Source organism: Purpureocillium lilacinum (genome assembly GCF_023168085.1).
Source record: "Purpureocillium lilacinum CBS 284.36 DNA, scaffold_6, whole genome shotgun sequence".
NCBI classification, from domain to species: Eukaryota; Fungi; Ascomycota; class Sordariomycetes; order Hypocreales; family Ophiocordycipitaceae; genus Purpureocillium; species Purpureocillium lilacinum.
Window position 1 is genome coordinate 3143966 of NW_027072116.1, and position 16249 is coordinate 3160214.

Sequence of the window (16249 nt, forward strand, 5' to 3'; positions counted from 1 at the left end):
ACCAGACACAATGCAGGCCAAGCTCCTCGCCCTCCTCGCGGCCCATGCCGCCGCCATTGCGGTCCCCTCGGAACCGGACGTGACCATCGACTACAAGCAGGGCCTGGCCATACCGCGCGACATCGCCCGGCTCGTCAAGGAGCGCGACGTCTGCAACGCCGACAACTGCCTGCGCAACCTTCGCGACAAGCGATACAGTTCCTCGGCCAGCGCCTTTTGCTCCACCTTTATCCAGTCCACCGTCGTCAACACGCAGTACGCCATCGCCACGGACCACAAGACCAACACGGAGACGCCGCCTCCCGTGACTGTCACCAATGTCATCGTCGAGTATGACCGCCCACCCTCCCTGCCCCTTTGTGCGCGCTGCACTACTTGTACACAAGAATGCTCATGTTGTCCCTCCAGTGACCTTCTCAACCCCACGGCCACGGAGATCGTGACCCAGTACAGCACGATTCCCGACCCTCGCTACAAGCGCGGTGCCCAGCCGTACCCTACCTGGCTCTCTGCCTCGTACCCCCCCGAGCGCGTCAGCAGCGCGTGCTCGTGCTTCATCCCCAGCCCGTCGCCCGCCATCCAGCAGACGGTCACCCTGACCACCTCGACCGAGACCGTCGTCGCCGTTGTAAGTGATCACAACTCTTCCTCACAGCACTGACTAGAGATCCTTGCTGACTGCTGCGGCCAGGAAACTCTGCCTCCCGTCACCAACACCGTCGACGTCACCTCCACCCACACCATCGACGTCGTCGCCACCCAGACGGCCACCGTCGGTGTCACCTGCGGCATCAAGGGCTGCGTCTGGGGCAACGACCTTCTCCTCCAGAGCACCGGCAGCCTGCCCAACATTGCCGCCTGCAAGGCCCTCTGCACATCCAACGCGCAGTGCCAGTCCTTCCAGTGGAGCGAGCAGTACAAGTACTGCAACATCGGCAAGGCTCCCGCCACCCAATTCTGGGCCACACCCAGCTGCAGCGAGTTCAAGGTCTACGACGTGGCCTGCTCCATCTAAGCTGTGGACTACCACACGGCGTCGTACGCCTGGAAAGGGACGCCGGCTTCTTGCACTCAGACTTCAAATAGTATCGAACTAGTTAGATATTTCGCGGTGGTGTTGGCGAAAGTCGTGCCGAGTATAAATGGCACGACGAAAATGTACTTAGAAAGCGACAAATAAACCTCGGCGAGTCATAGAATTGACTGTCAGACGTGACCCATACCTGTTAGGGGTCTGGAGCTCTGTGAACCCGCCAACCGACGCCCGTGGTGCTCAACGGATATATAAAGTAGTAGGAAACCCATACAACATGAAGCCCGCTATTGCACGTGCAACTGGGAAGAGACACATTCGGAGCGAATTGCCAGCGGTACTCCTTACTTCGTACGTGCAGAGACCATGTGTCATGAGTTGACAGAGGGCCGACTGGAAATAAATTTGACTTCTGTTCTTGATTGTATTGTAGCACGACGCCCTGCGTATGTCACTCCTATCTGGTCAACGGAGAGTTACACCACCTGTGCCACCCAGGATAGAAGAGACGCTTTTCCATGCAGCAATTGAAGTCAGCGGCAGAAGCTGAAGACATACATATGATCAAGACGCTTAAATGCACAAGATCGCAATGCGGGGTGTTCGCAGCAGGCTTGTCCAGTCAAAAGTGGCTCGTAGTCTCCATAAACATACTGCCCCTGGCCGTGACGGCCTCGATTTGGCCTACCATGCCTGGGATGGACACAGCGTCGCCGTGGCTTCGTTCACTTGCTGGTTGTTGTAGTCCAGATTGGTCAGCCGAGAAGTAGTCGCGGAATTGGAATCCATGGCTCTGCTCGGATTAGTCTAGTGGCTGGGGAGGACCAGACGAAAAGCATGGTGAACGAGCCTGTGCCAAGTGTTGCCCAGTGCTATAAATGCGAGCACTACTTGTACGCTTGTTGGACTTCGGCAGATAATCTCATCCGCGGCAGTGGTGGAGCTTTCTATCTGGGTACATGACCATGGCTGGAGTTCCCGTAACAGTGTTGCCTTTGATGACGAGATGCCAAAAGACGTACTCGTCGGAATAGGCAGGGCTGTCCACGATAGGTTGAGCAAGTTCATGTTCTGGCCTGTGCATGTATATCCCTAGATCGCAGGTTGGCTGTCCCAGGTTATCTCTGTAGGGATTCAGGTTTTCTGCCACATAGCGGCACCTCCAAGCAGTTCCCCCCAAGGCGACTGATCACGGCTATGAAAGGTATGCTCCCCTGCTGGTCGCGTGTTCACTTTCTCGAAGAATGGAGCTGGATCACCAAGTCGTGCGTAGGTGAGACCAACGGTAAGCCTTTCGGCTATGCAACAACCGGATCATGGAGGCTTCTGGGCCTCAGCCACGCGGAGAACCAGGAAGGGTCAGGTGCTGGGTGCAAACAATTCTTGAGGAGCAACCTGAGCGCGGGGTGGCGGGGTGTTCTGGAATTTGAACAACCTTGGCAGTCACTTGCGTTACCCTGCCGATAACAATGTATCTGAACATTGGGCTCGTGGCAGGTCGCGGGCAGCATGCGGCCCATTGTGGCATCCAGCGCAGCGCTGCGGCGTGGGAGGAGGCGCGTATTCTGGCCATGGCCTGATGCAATACTCAAGTGGTGAGACTTGGAACACAGAGAGGAACCCTGGCCTGGACGTAGACAGGAGGCATCTCTGTGGCGATGCGTAAGTGCAGGTACGCAATCAATGGACTGGTCCTCGCGCCCACGGCTTTCGCTGGCTTGTAGTGGCCGCGGAGCTCCAAACTTCAACGACGGCAAACATGAACCCTTGCACTTTCACACATCTCGTCGAATTATCCATCATCCCCTTTCACAACACAGTCTTGAAAGAGTTGCTCAAATGTCTTCTGCACGGGGGCGAGCTCGCCAAGTAATAGTAAGCGCGTAGCGTAGGAGCACACCCTTGACGCAGGGTACGGTTTCCGCAAGTAAAGTAGTGGTGAATGCGCGCGCGTGCTCAGATGTTCAGGGGCAGCAACCCCTTTTGGTCTGAAGAGGGATTGTCGCGACGTACAAATGCTACTGCACGCGACACAGCAAGACACTCCCTCACAGACGGTCTGTGCTCGCGATCGCACCCCGCGTTTGTTGGGCGTTGATGAGAAACCGGCAACGCGTTGACGACATGCCAACCGCTGCGGGAGCCGAGACGCGCGGCTCCTCGGGCACATCACAATGCCGCCGCCCACCCGCGTCCACTCGCGCGGAGCCCAGCTCCAGCCCCAGCCAACACCCATTCGCAGATTCCACACCCACGCACTTCCCGCGAGGGCAGGGCCACCACTCAGGTCGCGCGCCTCTCGTTAGTGGCTGCATCGGCGCTGCCCATCCCTGCCGCAAAGCGCCACTTGAAACTTCGCGGTGGGACCCGCTGTGGACGGGATCGTTGCCGGCAACCGGCTTGGCCGACGTTTGCGTCGTTTGGAGCCAGGCTGGCCCGACTGCTGCCATGCCAGGGGGCCTTCTTCCTTCATGGTAAAGAGTAAGCATAACGGCGGGTGAGGGCGTTGGGCTGCGTGGCGCTGCCCTGTTGTCACTCTTATTTGGCTTTGAGTTGTTAACACCATCCGAGGCACCCGGCGGCTCGGAACAGCTGTCCTGACTCCTGGCACAACTGGCTGGCAAGGAGGCTGATGGCGGTTTTGCCCTGGCGAGCCGGCCGAGAGCCTGTGGCCCCCCGTCTCTCGTCTGGTGCCTGGCGGCGACCCGTTTGGCGCAGGCTTAGATTCCGATCGCCAAGGAACGCCCAGGAGGCCCTCCGCCCGCTCGTCCCTGGGGCACCTCTCGCTCGCTCCCGCTGTGTTCGCGCCTGCCGCGCCCGCAGGCCGCCAGATGCATTCCAATTCCAAGATGGGCGACGACCGGCCGCCTTGACCCCTGGCTCGCGCAGCCTGGCAGTGGGAGCAGCGCCGTTCCGGCCCCCCAGACTTTGGCCTGCAGAGGGAAGAGCCTAAGGATCGTGGCGGAGCAAGCTTGCAATTTCACCTTATTCCCGATGTCCGATGGGCGCTGGCCCAAGGTCTTTTGGCATGTTGCCTCGTTCTCGTCGCTCTGACCGGTGCGGCCAGCGAGCACGCGACCCGGTCGCCATTGTTGATGCTTCTCTGGATTGAACGCGGCCGTCTGGTCAAGCCACCCGCGACGAGGCCCCATTTTCCCTCGCCCGGACTGGAAGCCCTGTCTTTGCGAGCGTCTTTTGAGTTGTCGGCCGTGAGCAGCATGCAAAGAGAACGGCGCCCCCCCACCCATCGTCTCTGCGGCGCTGCTCCCCCCATCACCCGCCCCTGGTGGCCAAAAAGACTGGAGAAGCAAACAACTTGGTGTAGCGCTAGCCTTCGACCGTCCTGTCAGATGTTTTGAGAAATACGAAGGGATCTGCTTCGGGCTTTTCCCACATCGCTCGCAGGCCAACCAGCGACGCCTCCCGTGGAGAACATCTCACCTGCCCTTGCGGCACCATATGTCATACGAGTGAGCACTCGCTGGGCCGCCCCCCGTTTCCCACGTTCCAAGCAATTCGCTCCATCTGGCTCCCGGCTTGGCCCTCCGCAGAGGCGTCCGCAACTTCGTACATTCAACTACAGTACCTCCACGCCCGTTAAAGTGCTTGGCTTTTGAGACTGCGCGCGCAAACCTGCACCAAGGCACGGTCTGTCGCGTATATCGCTGCTGTCTTTTGTCGCTCGTTTGCTCCCCCTGACTGCGATGTGTGCTCGACGCACCTGGCAGTCACGATTATCGCCATGATGCACTCGCTATCCACATTGACGCTGCTGTCGGCTGCTGGCCTGGCCTCGGCGGCGTCCGTCTTTTCACTCGACAACGATGGTGCGCCCCCGATTCCCCCGAGGGCAACGCCCGACAACACGTGTTGGCATATGGATCGGACAAATGCGACTAACTGACCGCCCACAGCCGCGATTCGAAAGTCGGCCGGCCAACTGGCCTGGGACATGCTACAGTACTATCACGGCAACGAATCCGGAGGCACGCCCGGCATCCTCCCCGGGCCGCCGCCCGCAGGCGACTACTACTGGTGGGAGGGCGGCGCAATGTGGGGGACCTTGATCGACTATTGGGCCTGGACGGGAGACTCGTCGTACAATGATGAGATTATTCAGGCGATGCAGTTCCAGATTGGCGAGGGGCAGGACTACATGCCGCGCAACGTCACCGCGTCGCTCGGAAACGACGACCAGGCGTTCTGGGGCATGGCCGCCATGTCGGCGGCGGAGAACAAGTTTCCGGATCCCCCGTCCGATCGGCCAGGGTGGTTGGGCCTGGCGCAGGCCGTCTTCAACACACAGGCGAGCCCGGACCGACACGACGACACGTGCGGCGGTGGACTGCGATGGCAGATTCCCTTTTCCAACAACGGCTATGGCTACAAGAACAGTGAGTAATTTCCGAGGCTGAAGATCTGGAGATGAGGAGCATGTGGCCGGAGAAAGAGAAAGAGACACATACACAGAATCCAGAGGAGAGCGGGAGCGCAGAACGCTGACCAGAGCAGGCATCGCCAATGGATGCTTCTTCAACATGGGTGCCCGACTGTATCGATACACGGATAACGAAACCTACTCGAAGTGGGCGGACACGACTTGGGACTGGGTAGAGAAGATCGGACTCATCGACGCCAAGACGTATGCGATTTACGACGGAGGAAACGTCGAACACGACTGCAAGGACATCAACAAGGTCCAGTACTCGTACAACAACGCCATCTTCGCCCAGGGCGCGGCATTCATGTACAACCATGTAAGTACCTGTGCTCGATATTGCGAGACAACCCGTCGTTATTCTCAAAATGCTAACTCTGTCGCAGACCGAAGACCAAAAGTGGAAGGACCGCCTCGACAAGCTCATCACCTACGGTCTCGAGACCTTCTTCCCCAAGGACATCGCGACGGAAATCTCATGCGAGCCGGGCAACGGATGCAAGACGGACATGTTCACGTACAAGGGCTTCGTGCACCGGTGGTACGCGCAAATCACGCAGCTGGCACCCTTCACGGCGGAGCGCATCCTCCCCGTGCTCAAGACGTCCGCCGCGGCAGCCGTGTCGCAGTGCACGGGGGGCGACACGGGGCGCGCGTGCGGGCTGCACTGGGGCGACCACAAGTACGACGGCAAGACGGGCGCGGGCCAGCAGATGAGCGCGCTCGCCGCCGTGCAGAGCCTGCTCATCGGGCACGCGAAGCCGCCCACCACGAGCAAGACGGGCGGCACGAGCAAGGGCAACCCCGGCGGCGGTAGCGGCGACGGCAAGATCGAGAAGGAGGCCAAGCCCGTGACCACGGGAGACAAGGTCGGCGCGAGTATTGCGACGATTTTGCTGCTGGGCCTGGCGTGTGGCATGTTTGGCTGGATGAGCATCGAGCTGGATGGGTCCACCTAGACGAGGATGATGGCTGGGTATTATGCGTACGGCGTTATGCGTGTCTGTGTTTGGAAGCAGCTATGACTTGTAACATGTGTTTTGACAACATGAACGACTGGACAGTTCAGTACAAGGAACGTTTCAAGAGCTGTGATGTTTGACCCCTGAGTGCGGTGCCTTTGTACATGTGGGTGCAGACGGAGAACGTCAACATGAACCCCGACGTGGGATGGAGTAGCCGTCTGATGTGCCAAAATGCTTTCACGTGGAACGCCACGGGTCTTTGGCTCTTCTTGGGGTTCTGTTACGTCTATGACTATGCCTATGTCCTGCGTCGGCACCCCCCATCAAGTGGCCAGGGATTATAATCTACACCAACTCCTCGATGACCGGCGTTACAGGGTCTAGCCCGACCTGCTTCCTTGCCCACGCAATACCCTCACGCACATCCTCCAGCGCGAACACCGGCGACAGCACCAGCACCCCCGACGCCGCCTCGACCACGTCCCGCCCCGTATGGCCGGCCGCCCACCATAGCCACGAATCCGCCGCGCTCTCATTCAGCAGCACGCCCCAGTACATGAGCAGAAACATGGCGACGGGCTCGCGTGTGCGCAGCCCCTCGATGACCTCGGGCCCGCACATGCACGGCACGCTGATGAGGAAGCCCTTGATGCGGCCCACGGCGTTCTCCGCAAAGGCGTACTTGGTCTGTCCGACGGCGATGCGGTACGACCACACGTCGTACGTCAATGGGCCTTGCTGCCCGTCCTCCGAGTCTTGCGCCGGGTCTCCCGTCGGTGGCAGCCGCACGAGCCGGTTCACGGTCGAGAGACGGTTGATGGCTGTCTTCGTTTGAGGGTCTATCAGCTCCATGAACTCGAGCCGTGGGTAATAGTCCTCTGCGGCTATGCGTGCGGACGTTGGACTGTCGAAGAACCACTGCCAGTTGAGGGCTGCTGTCTGCGCGCACCCGACGAACATGACGAATGAGGCGTGGACGCGGTCCAGTATGCTCGTCTGCTCCGACCTTTCACCGCCACCGCCATCGTCATCCCATATAATGAGGTTGAAGTACCCCGCCATGCAGCCAAAAGTCGCGAGAAGGTATAGTGTGTCGCGCGTGATGGTCTGCATGTTCAACGCAACGCGAAACTCGGCACTCGCCTTATTGCAGTATTCGAGAGCCGCGCGCCGATATCGTCGCGCGGTTGCGCGATCCCCCGGCGGCGCCTGCAACGAGGCATCGACCGCCGCCAGGGCCAAGATGCCATCGAGGATGAACGCGTGCCGCAGGCCCTGGCGCGGCAGATCTTCCTGCAGAAAAGACTGGCAGGTGGGCAGGCTGTACATGCCCTGCCACGTGCGGACGGACCAGCGGTGCATGAGCTCGAGCTCAAGCAGGCGGTTGGAGGACTCGGAGGTGGAGAGGGACAGCGGCGAGACGGTCGCGGGTGCGGGAGGGCGGCGCACAGGGCTGAGACTGTTGGAGGACGCGGAGTTGGAGTTGGAGTTGGAGTTGTAGGACTCGATGACCCAGGTGGGCGACTGGTCGCGCTTCGGCGTGGGGAGGTAGATGCACTCGACTTCGCGGATTGCACAGTTGGCGCAAGGAGGGCCTTGCTCGTCGCACTACAGGCAAGACGTCATGAGCCATGTTTCTCGCGACATCCCGTCGCAAGAACCCATGATGTTGGAGTTAAAGGACCCCCGGCATCTGGGGCGGAAAATACGATGTTTGGCAACGTACCTTGACGTGCCGGGCCTTGCATGCTGTGCACCCGCGTCTTGACTTTCTGTGCGCCCCTCGCCGCGGCTTCTGCATCTTGGGCGCCCGAGGCCGAGACCTGCTTGGCCCCGCGTCTAGTCGTGGGAGAGGGCAATCGCCAGTTGAGTATGTAATGATGCGGCGAAACACCAGCTGCGCGCAACGCAAGACGAAGCAGTGAGGCTATATCGAAGGGGTATCGTGAAGCAAAATGAAAACTGGCCGGCCGAGACAAGAGAAAATAAAGAGTTGACAACGCGTGGTGGGAAACGTCGTTGTCGTTCACAAGCTGACAAAATGCCACTCGCCTGGTGGCGTCCTGTTCCTGAATTGGCACATGAACCGGCAAGCTTGATGAGTGATGACAACATAAGCTTCATTCAGCCCCGTCTCTGCGGCGGCGCCGTTGCGTCCGCCCTGTGGCCCCGTCCGGGGATGGCTGTGCTGACGACCCAAGCCATCGCCACAGTTGTGCCAGCGAATGGCGTGGCGGAACGCGCTGAACTGATCAGCATTGGCATCCCCAGCTTGGCGACGAGCATCCAGGCAGCAAACAACCCTGGGCTTGGAGGGGTAGTGGGGTCGGCCTCTCCGTGAAGTCCTTGTGCGGTCCCCTTGACTTGCCGCCGAGTCTGCTTTTGAATGCACGATTTACTAAGATTCGAGATTGTGAATCTACGGTGCTAATGCGATAGTCGAGCATTATGCATCATGCTTTGTGACATGTTATAGCCCCGAACTTCACGACCGTGTTCTGGCGGTCCTGAAGGCTGACTGGCACCGACTCTACCGAGACTTCCTGTTGTTTGGAACCGCTTTGTGTATTCTGCGGCAACTTCAATGTTGTTGTTGCACTTTGTATTCTATGGCATCAGATCCATACTGGCCAGCAGCAACGTCTGCACATAGGCCGCCAATTGGACCTGCGCCGTCATCAACCGCTGCACCAAAAACCGGTGATGCGACGCGAGAGCCCTCTTGCTCATGACCTGCGCGAGCGACTCCAGACGCCGGGCCAAGTCCAGCGCTGCAGTACACATGGCGCGTCGCCACTCTACCTGCAAATTACTTTTGTGACTACTCGCGAACAAGGCCGTCTCTTGTGACAGACCAGGCAGGGGGCTCGCCGCCGCAACAGCGGCACTTAACGTGGCGGGGAGGAGGAGCCGCAGCGCCTTGATTAGGCGAAGTACTAGCAGCGCCAGCACGGTCGTCGCGTCGACCTTCGTTTCGCATGCCGTGCAATCTGTCGTCGATTGGACGTGGCCGAGGGCTTCTTTGAGCGCGGTGAACGTGGCCTCGACTGTTGCTGGTGTTGGTGTAGATGGTGCTGCGTGGGCACCTTGATCCCCTTGGCAGGCAGACGGGGGTTCAAACTCGTCGAGTAGAAGCACAAGACGTTCGAGGCAGCTACACTGCTCAAATGTGCGATTGCGCTCCGCGGAGGAGTGGTTGTAGATAGGGCTATCCACTCCCGAGAAGTTGGGCTTGAACAACCCATCATCATGCCATGACGAGTCGGTCAATGCCGGGGACGAATGTATGTCGGACGCGATAGGCAGTTGATCAGGGTACTGTAGACATCCTCCGCGAGGTGCCGAGAAGCATGACCGTGCGTCGGCGGCAGAGTCGTTGCTCGAGGATGCGCTCGAAGGTGTGTATGCTGCATCCGTGCTTATATCAGAAAGCGACAGTGGAAGGTGGTCGAGGTTAACAGGCGTTTCGTTTGGCGGCAATGGAACGGCAAACTCTTCCTGGCCAACGCCCATCATCGATGACCAGCCCTCCATTGCCGATATCGCCAGGCATTCCGGAGAGAATCCTTGCTCCATCCAGCTGTAGGATGCGTTCGTTGCTGTGTCGTTGCCTTCGTTCTCGTGATCGTTGTCGTGTTCGTTGTCTTGTTGGCGATAGCCGTCGTTATAGTCGTCTCGGTCGTTGTCGGTATTGTGGCCTGCATCCTGCCGCTCATCGGCCTTCCCCCGCTGTCGACGTCGAGTACTGGCATACTGACATGGCGATCCCAAGGTCTTGCAGCGGCTACATCCAGTCTTCTCGCCGCTACACCTTAGCTACATGCAGGAGCAGGCTCGTGTCAGTCAGAAGAGAGGAGGAAGAAGAAGACTGTAAGAAGGAGTTGGCGGACGAGAAGACATGTAGGAGGTTCAAATGGCAAGGAAGACAGAGGACGAGTTGAAGAGACAGGAGTAACGGCGAAAGATCGGCAAGGGAAGATCGAGGCGCAGCAACTTTGACATACCTTTTTCGCTCGGCATGCATTGCAGGCCTGCCGAGACAGGCTGCGCAGGCCCTGCGACCCATGTACTTGGCGGACGGGCCCTCCCGCGACGGCCATGGGTTGCACCCTCCAAGTGCCAAACATATTGTCTATCACTGGGGAAAAGGAACACACATGTAACGCCAGCCGTGTAGATCGTGAAGAATCCAACCAACAGGCAATGCATCGGCAACGGTGGCCCATGAGATGGGTAATATTGCTTCTCTACCAGGTTCCCCCCTTGCCGCGCGACTTTCAGCTACATCCGCTTGATCTCCTGACGGACTTCAATTCATCTTAGGGACCAGGATGGGGACCGAGGATGGCCGCGGTTATACCAATGCCTGGTTTGGCCCGGCGTCTGCACCGGTGCGAAGTAGGAACCCTACGAAACTAGCGTGATGATGTCTGGGCCAGTCCCGTGGCAGGCAGCGGAATGCTACGTAGCAAAGTACGTGAATGAATCGCCGCAGGCACGGACTCGGCCGAGTGTTGGCCAATTAGTAGCAGGAAGAGCACGGAGGAACAAGGTGTTTGCAGCAGGTGTGTGACTTGCAAGGTAGACCAGAACTCCTCGGTACACTCTTCCACAACTCACAAAGGGCCTCTGGAGCTTGGCGTTCCAGGGACCAGACCACGGAACCAAGGCCGGATTAGCACTGCTAGGCCAAGACTGGAGAATGCATGTGTCGATCTCGGGCCAGTCGGTCGCGTCCGGAGCCTCTTTGCGAACAGCACGCCGGCGTTCATGCCATGTTTATAACTAAGAACCCCCATGTCCCTGTTTGCGCGTTTAGGTCTGTCGCTATGTGCCGTGCCCACTATTAGCTGGACCGTTTTGCCCTGGGGACGATGAAACGCTGCGTCTACCGGGCTGCCTAATTTAGACGGAAAACGTCAGCCCTACTGCACGCTGCTTGAGCGTTTCTGCTGCAAAACCGGGTCCCTCAACGGAGATTCGCCGCGGAGCGGGCCGTCCGGTGCAGTCGAGTCCCTGCAGCAGCCGTGGGGGACGATAGAGAGACCCCTGAAGTTGACTTGAAGGCAACCCCTCCAAGGCGGGACATGGAGCCTCATTGCCTATATTTTACTACTGCCAGGGTTCTCACGACACGCTTTGCTGCTAGGGACAGCCATTGGCTTACAATCACCTCCCTCAACCGCATAATGCAAGGTCACGAGTCGACCAAGGGGAAGTGCTTTTAGTTGGATTCAACAATAGGTGAAGCAGGCGGCAATTAATCATCGCATCCCGTCATGACACATGCATTCGTTGTATCTCTCTGTGCAAAACTAGGCCGTCTTCGGCGCCTTGACAAGCTTGATGATGATGCCCTCGGGCTTGGCACCGCTCTTCTTGTACTCGTCCGTCTGGTACAGCGGGTTGGTCGTGTTGGCCTTGACGCCCAGCTGACCGCCGTTGGCGCCGCATCCCAACAGCGCAGCCTTCTTCTGGGCGTCGGTCGCGCCCTCGCCGCCGTCAATGGTGGTCGCCAGGTCAGCGTACAGGATGCTGGAGCTGACGCGCGCGTTGATGTGCTTGGCCAGGGCCAGGACCGTGCCGGCGTTGGGCACGGGCAGGGACCACTCGGCGCAGTCGACGGCCTTGGGCATGTTCCAGAACTTGGCGGCGCCCGTGTTCTGCTCGCCGATGTAGCGCAGGTAGTCGGCAACGTACTGGATGTCCTCCGGGTCGAGCTGCTGCGGCTCGCCACCCGAGACGCCGTAGCAGACCTTGTCGGCGCCCTCGCCGCAGGCGCCTCGCGCACCCAGCAGGGGGTTGGCGGCGGCAAGGCCGGCGGCGGCAAGAGGGATGAGGTAGGACGGCTTGACCATGGTGGGCGGTTGTTTCAAGTGGAAAGTGTAGAGGGTGGTGGTGGTGGAGGTGAGATTTTGATGGCACACAGAGACAGACTACGAGAGATCTCAGCCCTTACACCGGCATCCGTAGGCATTTATAATGCCGCCGCTGCTTTTCACACTGCTTTGTATTGAATAAGCGGCCGCAGTAGATGCGTCTTTGGCGGCCTGCGACCCATGGTTCCAGGCAATCACCGTGCAAGTTCAAGAGCGTTGATATTGATGGCTTCGCTTCCATGGCCCGTCGTGGCTTGCAGCTGCCAGCTGTCTCACCGTCGTAGTCTCGTTGTAGCCATCACGAGATCTAGTTGCGGTCGGATATTAGCCCATAAGGGCTATTCCGAGCGCAATTGTAACCCTATGCTCAACTAGTAGCTGCAAAGTTTCGTGAGACATTTCGTTCTCGCAGAGACAGTGCATGTGGTTGCTCGGCTTACATCGAGTATACGGTTGTACGAGTGTCCGCATTGCCCCTAGCGCGCTGCCGCCTGGGCCGGGGGTTCCAAGCTCTGAGCTTGCTGGAACTGGGCCTCGACGTGAACGGCGATCCTTCGGCACCAGGAAACAGCGACAGGGGTCCAGCATCGTGGCGTCGTCTGAGTTAAGGACAGGCTTTCGTCGGCTTTAAGCTTAGCACAACGACTAACCATACCGCAAACTCGTCTGAGATCCGGAACTTTTGCCTCTCCACTGTGCTGCCCTCAACTGGCGGCCCTCGGCTTGCGGCAGCGGCAGGGGGCATGGCGGCACATAGCACCTCGAATCGACTCACATGTATTGTGCGAATTAGCGCATTGGGTATGTTTTCGCGCCCGGTGGCTAGACGTTCCGAGGCTTGAACGTGTTACCTCGCACGACCGCCATCAAATAGCTCGTCGGCATCGCGACCAAGCAATCTCAGGCTCGAGTCCCGCGGAAATAAACAGCTGGCGGCGATTGCCTAATCGGATCGAATGGCCGAAAAAATGGCTGCACCTCGGATGCCAACAACGTAGCATCGGGCTTCTCGCAACTTGCCGTCTGCGACCCCTGTTGGGCCCGGCCAGCGACGACAACCATACTTCGTACACTGTGGCAACAAAGGAGGCGGCACCCCGACAACACACGGGCGGGGGAAGGCACGTCTTGATAGTATTCTTCTCAACCAAGTCAGCCCACCCAGCATTCGCTTGCCACTCTCCTCAGCGCATCTCGTCAGCGCTCGCACACCACCCGACTGCCCGCCGCCATGCCGTACCCCTCCTATGAGGTCCTCTGGGCGGGCTCCGGCGTGCAGCTCAACCTTGAAGCAGAGCGGCTCTGCTGGATCCTCCAGGACCCCATGCACGACTCCATCTTCGTCATGGACCAAGTCAACAACCCCGCGGGACCCCGCCAGCCCGGCTTCCTGCCCGGCACCGCGCCCGACGGAAACGGCCCCAACCTGCACCCTGTTGCGCACGCCTCGCTGTGCGAGCCCCCCGTCTCGTCCGTCACGGTGGGCAGCGACGAGCTGCAGGATGCCGCCGACTCTTGGGAGGACGAGCACAGCTATGATGAGGACGACGACCCCGAGGGCCCGTGCCGCTGCTGTGGCCTCCGGCCGCCCCCGCACGTCAAGAAGCTCACTGTCGTGGCCGGCAAGGAGGATGGGTTCGTTACGGTTGGCGACTATGTCGCTGCTGTGCACCCGTGGCTCATGAGCCTCCGCAGCCACTTCTTGCAAATCAACGCGGGTGGGAGGGAGCCGTGGCCTGAGGACACGAAGCTCATGGTTAGCTTTCCGTACCCCGACGACGTGGCGGTCGAGAAGGAGAGCACATGGATATCATCTCAGCGCATGCGCGTCGTGGGACGGCAGAGGCGTGCAGAGGAGGCGCAGTGGTCCAGGCAATGATGGCTGCGCGCATGGCCTGTATTTTTCTTAGCTTTCTTTTTTGCTTCGATTCAAGTGGCAGTAAATGATCAATGACAAAAGGTGCACATACACCTAATACAAAGCTTCAAGACGGAAGTGATTGCCGCACACATGCAACAAGCTGCCCTAAGCTAACCGCCGTGGCCATCTAATACGCACAAGACTAACACAGCGCATCCCAATCACTTGGACTGCGTGCCACACTTCCCAAACAAAGGCTGGCAACCGTCGCCACAATCTTGCGGCAGCGATCCGCACCTCCCATTCTTGTTGCAGCAGTTGCCGTAGATGACCTTGCAGGTGTAAGCCTTGGGCCCGCCGCAAGTCCCGTCGGTCGAGTTGCCCGTCAGCCACGGCGGGCGGCCGCCGCCCGTGCCGGGATCAGGCTTGGTGCAGTTGCCCGACTGGCAGTTGTCCTTGCCGCAGAACTCGGGGCCCGTGCCGCACTTGCCCCCGAGGCTGCAGCAGTCGCCCCATTTGCCGGCGCACTGGCGGTTGCCGTGCTGCGCGCCGCATGTGCCGTCGGTGCTCCAGGTCTTGTCGCCGGGGCAGACGCCCTCCCAGCAGATGCCGGGGGCACAGTCGACCCTGTCCCAGCGAAAGAAGAATCGCGGTCAGCTTATGGATTCGGAGATGGCGAACGAAAGGGAAGACAGGGAGGAGGTAGTACGCACTCGTAGTTGTCACCGCAGGTAAAGGTCTGGGAGTTGCAGCATTGCTTCTGTGTGCCGAGGCAGGTCGCGTTGTTGTTGGGAGGACCGCATTTGCCATCGTAGGCTCTCAACGGCTCAATAACTAAACAGAAAAGGATTCACGCAGTTATTATCAGGTGTGCTATTTGCGGTGCAGGCAAAAGCGTCTCTATCACTTGGGCCTGAGGGAGAGTGGGAAGGGACTTACAGCCGTTGACGCAGTACTTTGTGTTGGGCTGAATGTCACTGCAGTCCTTCTTGAGCTTCGGGTTGATCACGAAGAACGTCTCGACGCTAATGTCGTGCTCATCCGCCATTTCCGTGCAGGTGTAGTAGTTGACGCTGCTCGGCGACGTGCTCTGCTGTCGACAGTTGACCTCGCCGGCCTTGGGCGGGGCACCGTCGCCGTCGTCGGCAGCCGCCTTGTTGGCCATCTTGAGGGCAAAGCCGTGGGTCGGGTCGCCCCAAGAATACGGCTGGCACTCATCTTTGGCGAGGGCCGGCGACACCAAGGTCGAGAGGGCGAGCAGCTGGATGTGGACGAGGCCGGCGAGGGCCGTGGCGCGGAGTGAGGCCTTCATCGCAACTGGACGTGCCAAAGAACAATGCACATGAACTGCGATAGGAAGAGTGAGGGAAATCGAGAAATACAAAGAGCGACAGACTTTGGCCACGAAAATGAGAGACTGTTGAGCGATAACTCCGGACACAGCTGGACTCGATGGCAATCCGCGGCTACCACACCACGGCAAAGTGGTCCCTCGAGTCTGTATAAGTCAACAGAGCCTAGACTCCAGGATCGACACGCCCCCAACTCCAACATGGTCCCTTGATCAGCAGAATGGCCAATTTTCTCCTTTCCCATCCTGAATTTCCCCGTCAGCAAATGCCGACCATTCAAGCAAAACGCCGGCGTGTGATTTCCGTCGTGAAGCCGCGGGTAGCACTGCAGCACTAGTCAAATTCGATGCGATTGCCACATGCAGTAAGTCCGGCCGCACACCGGTCCTGCCCCTGCAGGAACATGAACGCGAACGAACCCGGTGGTCGCCGGGACCAGACCACATGCGCAACCCATCGCGTCAACGTCGCATTCGCGTCAGCGTGAGCGGCCAGCCGAGCAGCTTTGCGAGACCGATCTTTGGCGTTGTGGTCATGGGACCGCATAAGCGAATTCTGCATACACTTTGCCCTTTGCAGACGTTGCGTGGGATGCGCCGCGTTGAACTCGGTGTCGGGCGAGACTGCCCCTGTCCGTGTAAGTCAAAGGGTACCGCCCGGAAGACTGGACCGTATAAGACAGCTACATGTTCAGATATGAGCATATGGGACTGGCGAGCAT

General features: G+C 59.2%; 6 protein-coding genes across 6 annotated transcripts; 3 read left to right on the forward strand and 3 right to left on the reverse strand.

Moving 5' to 3' along the window:
- Positions 1-10: 10 nt before the first annotated feature.
- Positions 11-1015, forward strand: PLICBS_008847 (uncharacterized protein; the record flags this gene model as incomplete). The annotated part of the gene is made up of 3 exons (XM_018324676.1): positions 11-330; positions 409-628; positions 692-1015. The coding sequence occupies 3 exons, from the start codon at positions 11-13 to the stop codon at positions 1013-1015; spliced, it is 864 nt and encodes a 287-aa protein (XP_018176070.1).
- A 3760-nt stretch (positions 1016-4775) lies between these two features.
- Positions 4776-6430, forward strand: PLICBS_008848 (uncharacterized protein; the record flags this gene model as incomplete). Its single annotated transcript, XM_018324675.2, has 4 exons — positions 4776-4860; positions 4948-5427; positions 5546-5790; positions 5858-6430. 4 exons carry the CDS (start codon positions 4776-4778, stop codon positions 6428-6430), a joined length of 1383 nt encoding a protein of 460 aa, XP_018176069.1.
- A 351-nt stretch (positions 6431-6781) lies between these two features.
- PLICBS_008849 (uncharacterized protein) lies at positions 6782-8237 on the reverse strand (the record flags this gene model as incomplete). The annotated part of the gene is made up of 2 exons (XM_018324674.2): positions 6782-8044; positions 8163-8237. The coding sequence occupies 2 exons, from the start codon at positions 8235-8237 to the stop codon at positions 6782-6784; spliced, it is 1338 nt and encodes a 445-aa protein (XP_018176068.2).
- A 3514-nt stretch (positions 8238-11751) lies between these two features.
- On the reverse strand, positions 11752-12294 carry PLICBS_008850 (uncharacterized protein; the record flags this gene model as incomplete). Its single annotated transcript, XM_018324673.2, has 1 exon — positions 11752-12294. The coding sequence occupies one exon, from the start codon at positions 12292-12294 to the stop codon at positions 11752-11754; it is 543 nt and encodes a 180-aa protein (XP_018176067.1).
- Positions 12295-13546: 1252 nt separating this feature from the next.
- Positions 13547-14194, forward strand: PLICBS_008851 (uncharacterized protein; the record flags this gene model as incomplete). The annotated part of the gene is made up of 1 exon (XM_018324672.2): positions 13547-14194. The coding sequence occupies one exon, from the start codon at positions 13547-13549 to the stop codon at positions 14192-14194; it is 648 nt and encodes a 215-aa protein (XP_018176066.2).
- Positions 14195-14397: 203 nt separating this feature from the next.
- On the reverse strand, positions 14398-15488 carry PLICBS_008852 (uncharacterized protein; the record flags this gene model as incomplete). Its single annotated transcript, XM_018324671.2, has 3 exons — positions 14398-14803; positions 14890-15010; positions 15116-15488. 3 exons carry the CDS (start codon positions 15486-15488, stop codon positions 14398-14400), a joined length of 900 nt encoding a protein of 299 aa, XP_018176065.2.
- Positions 15489-16249: the final 761 nt, after the last annotated feature.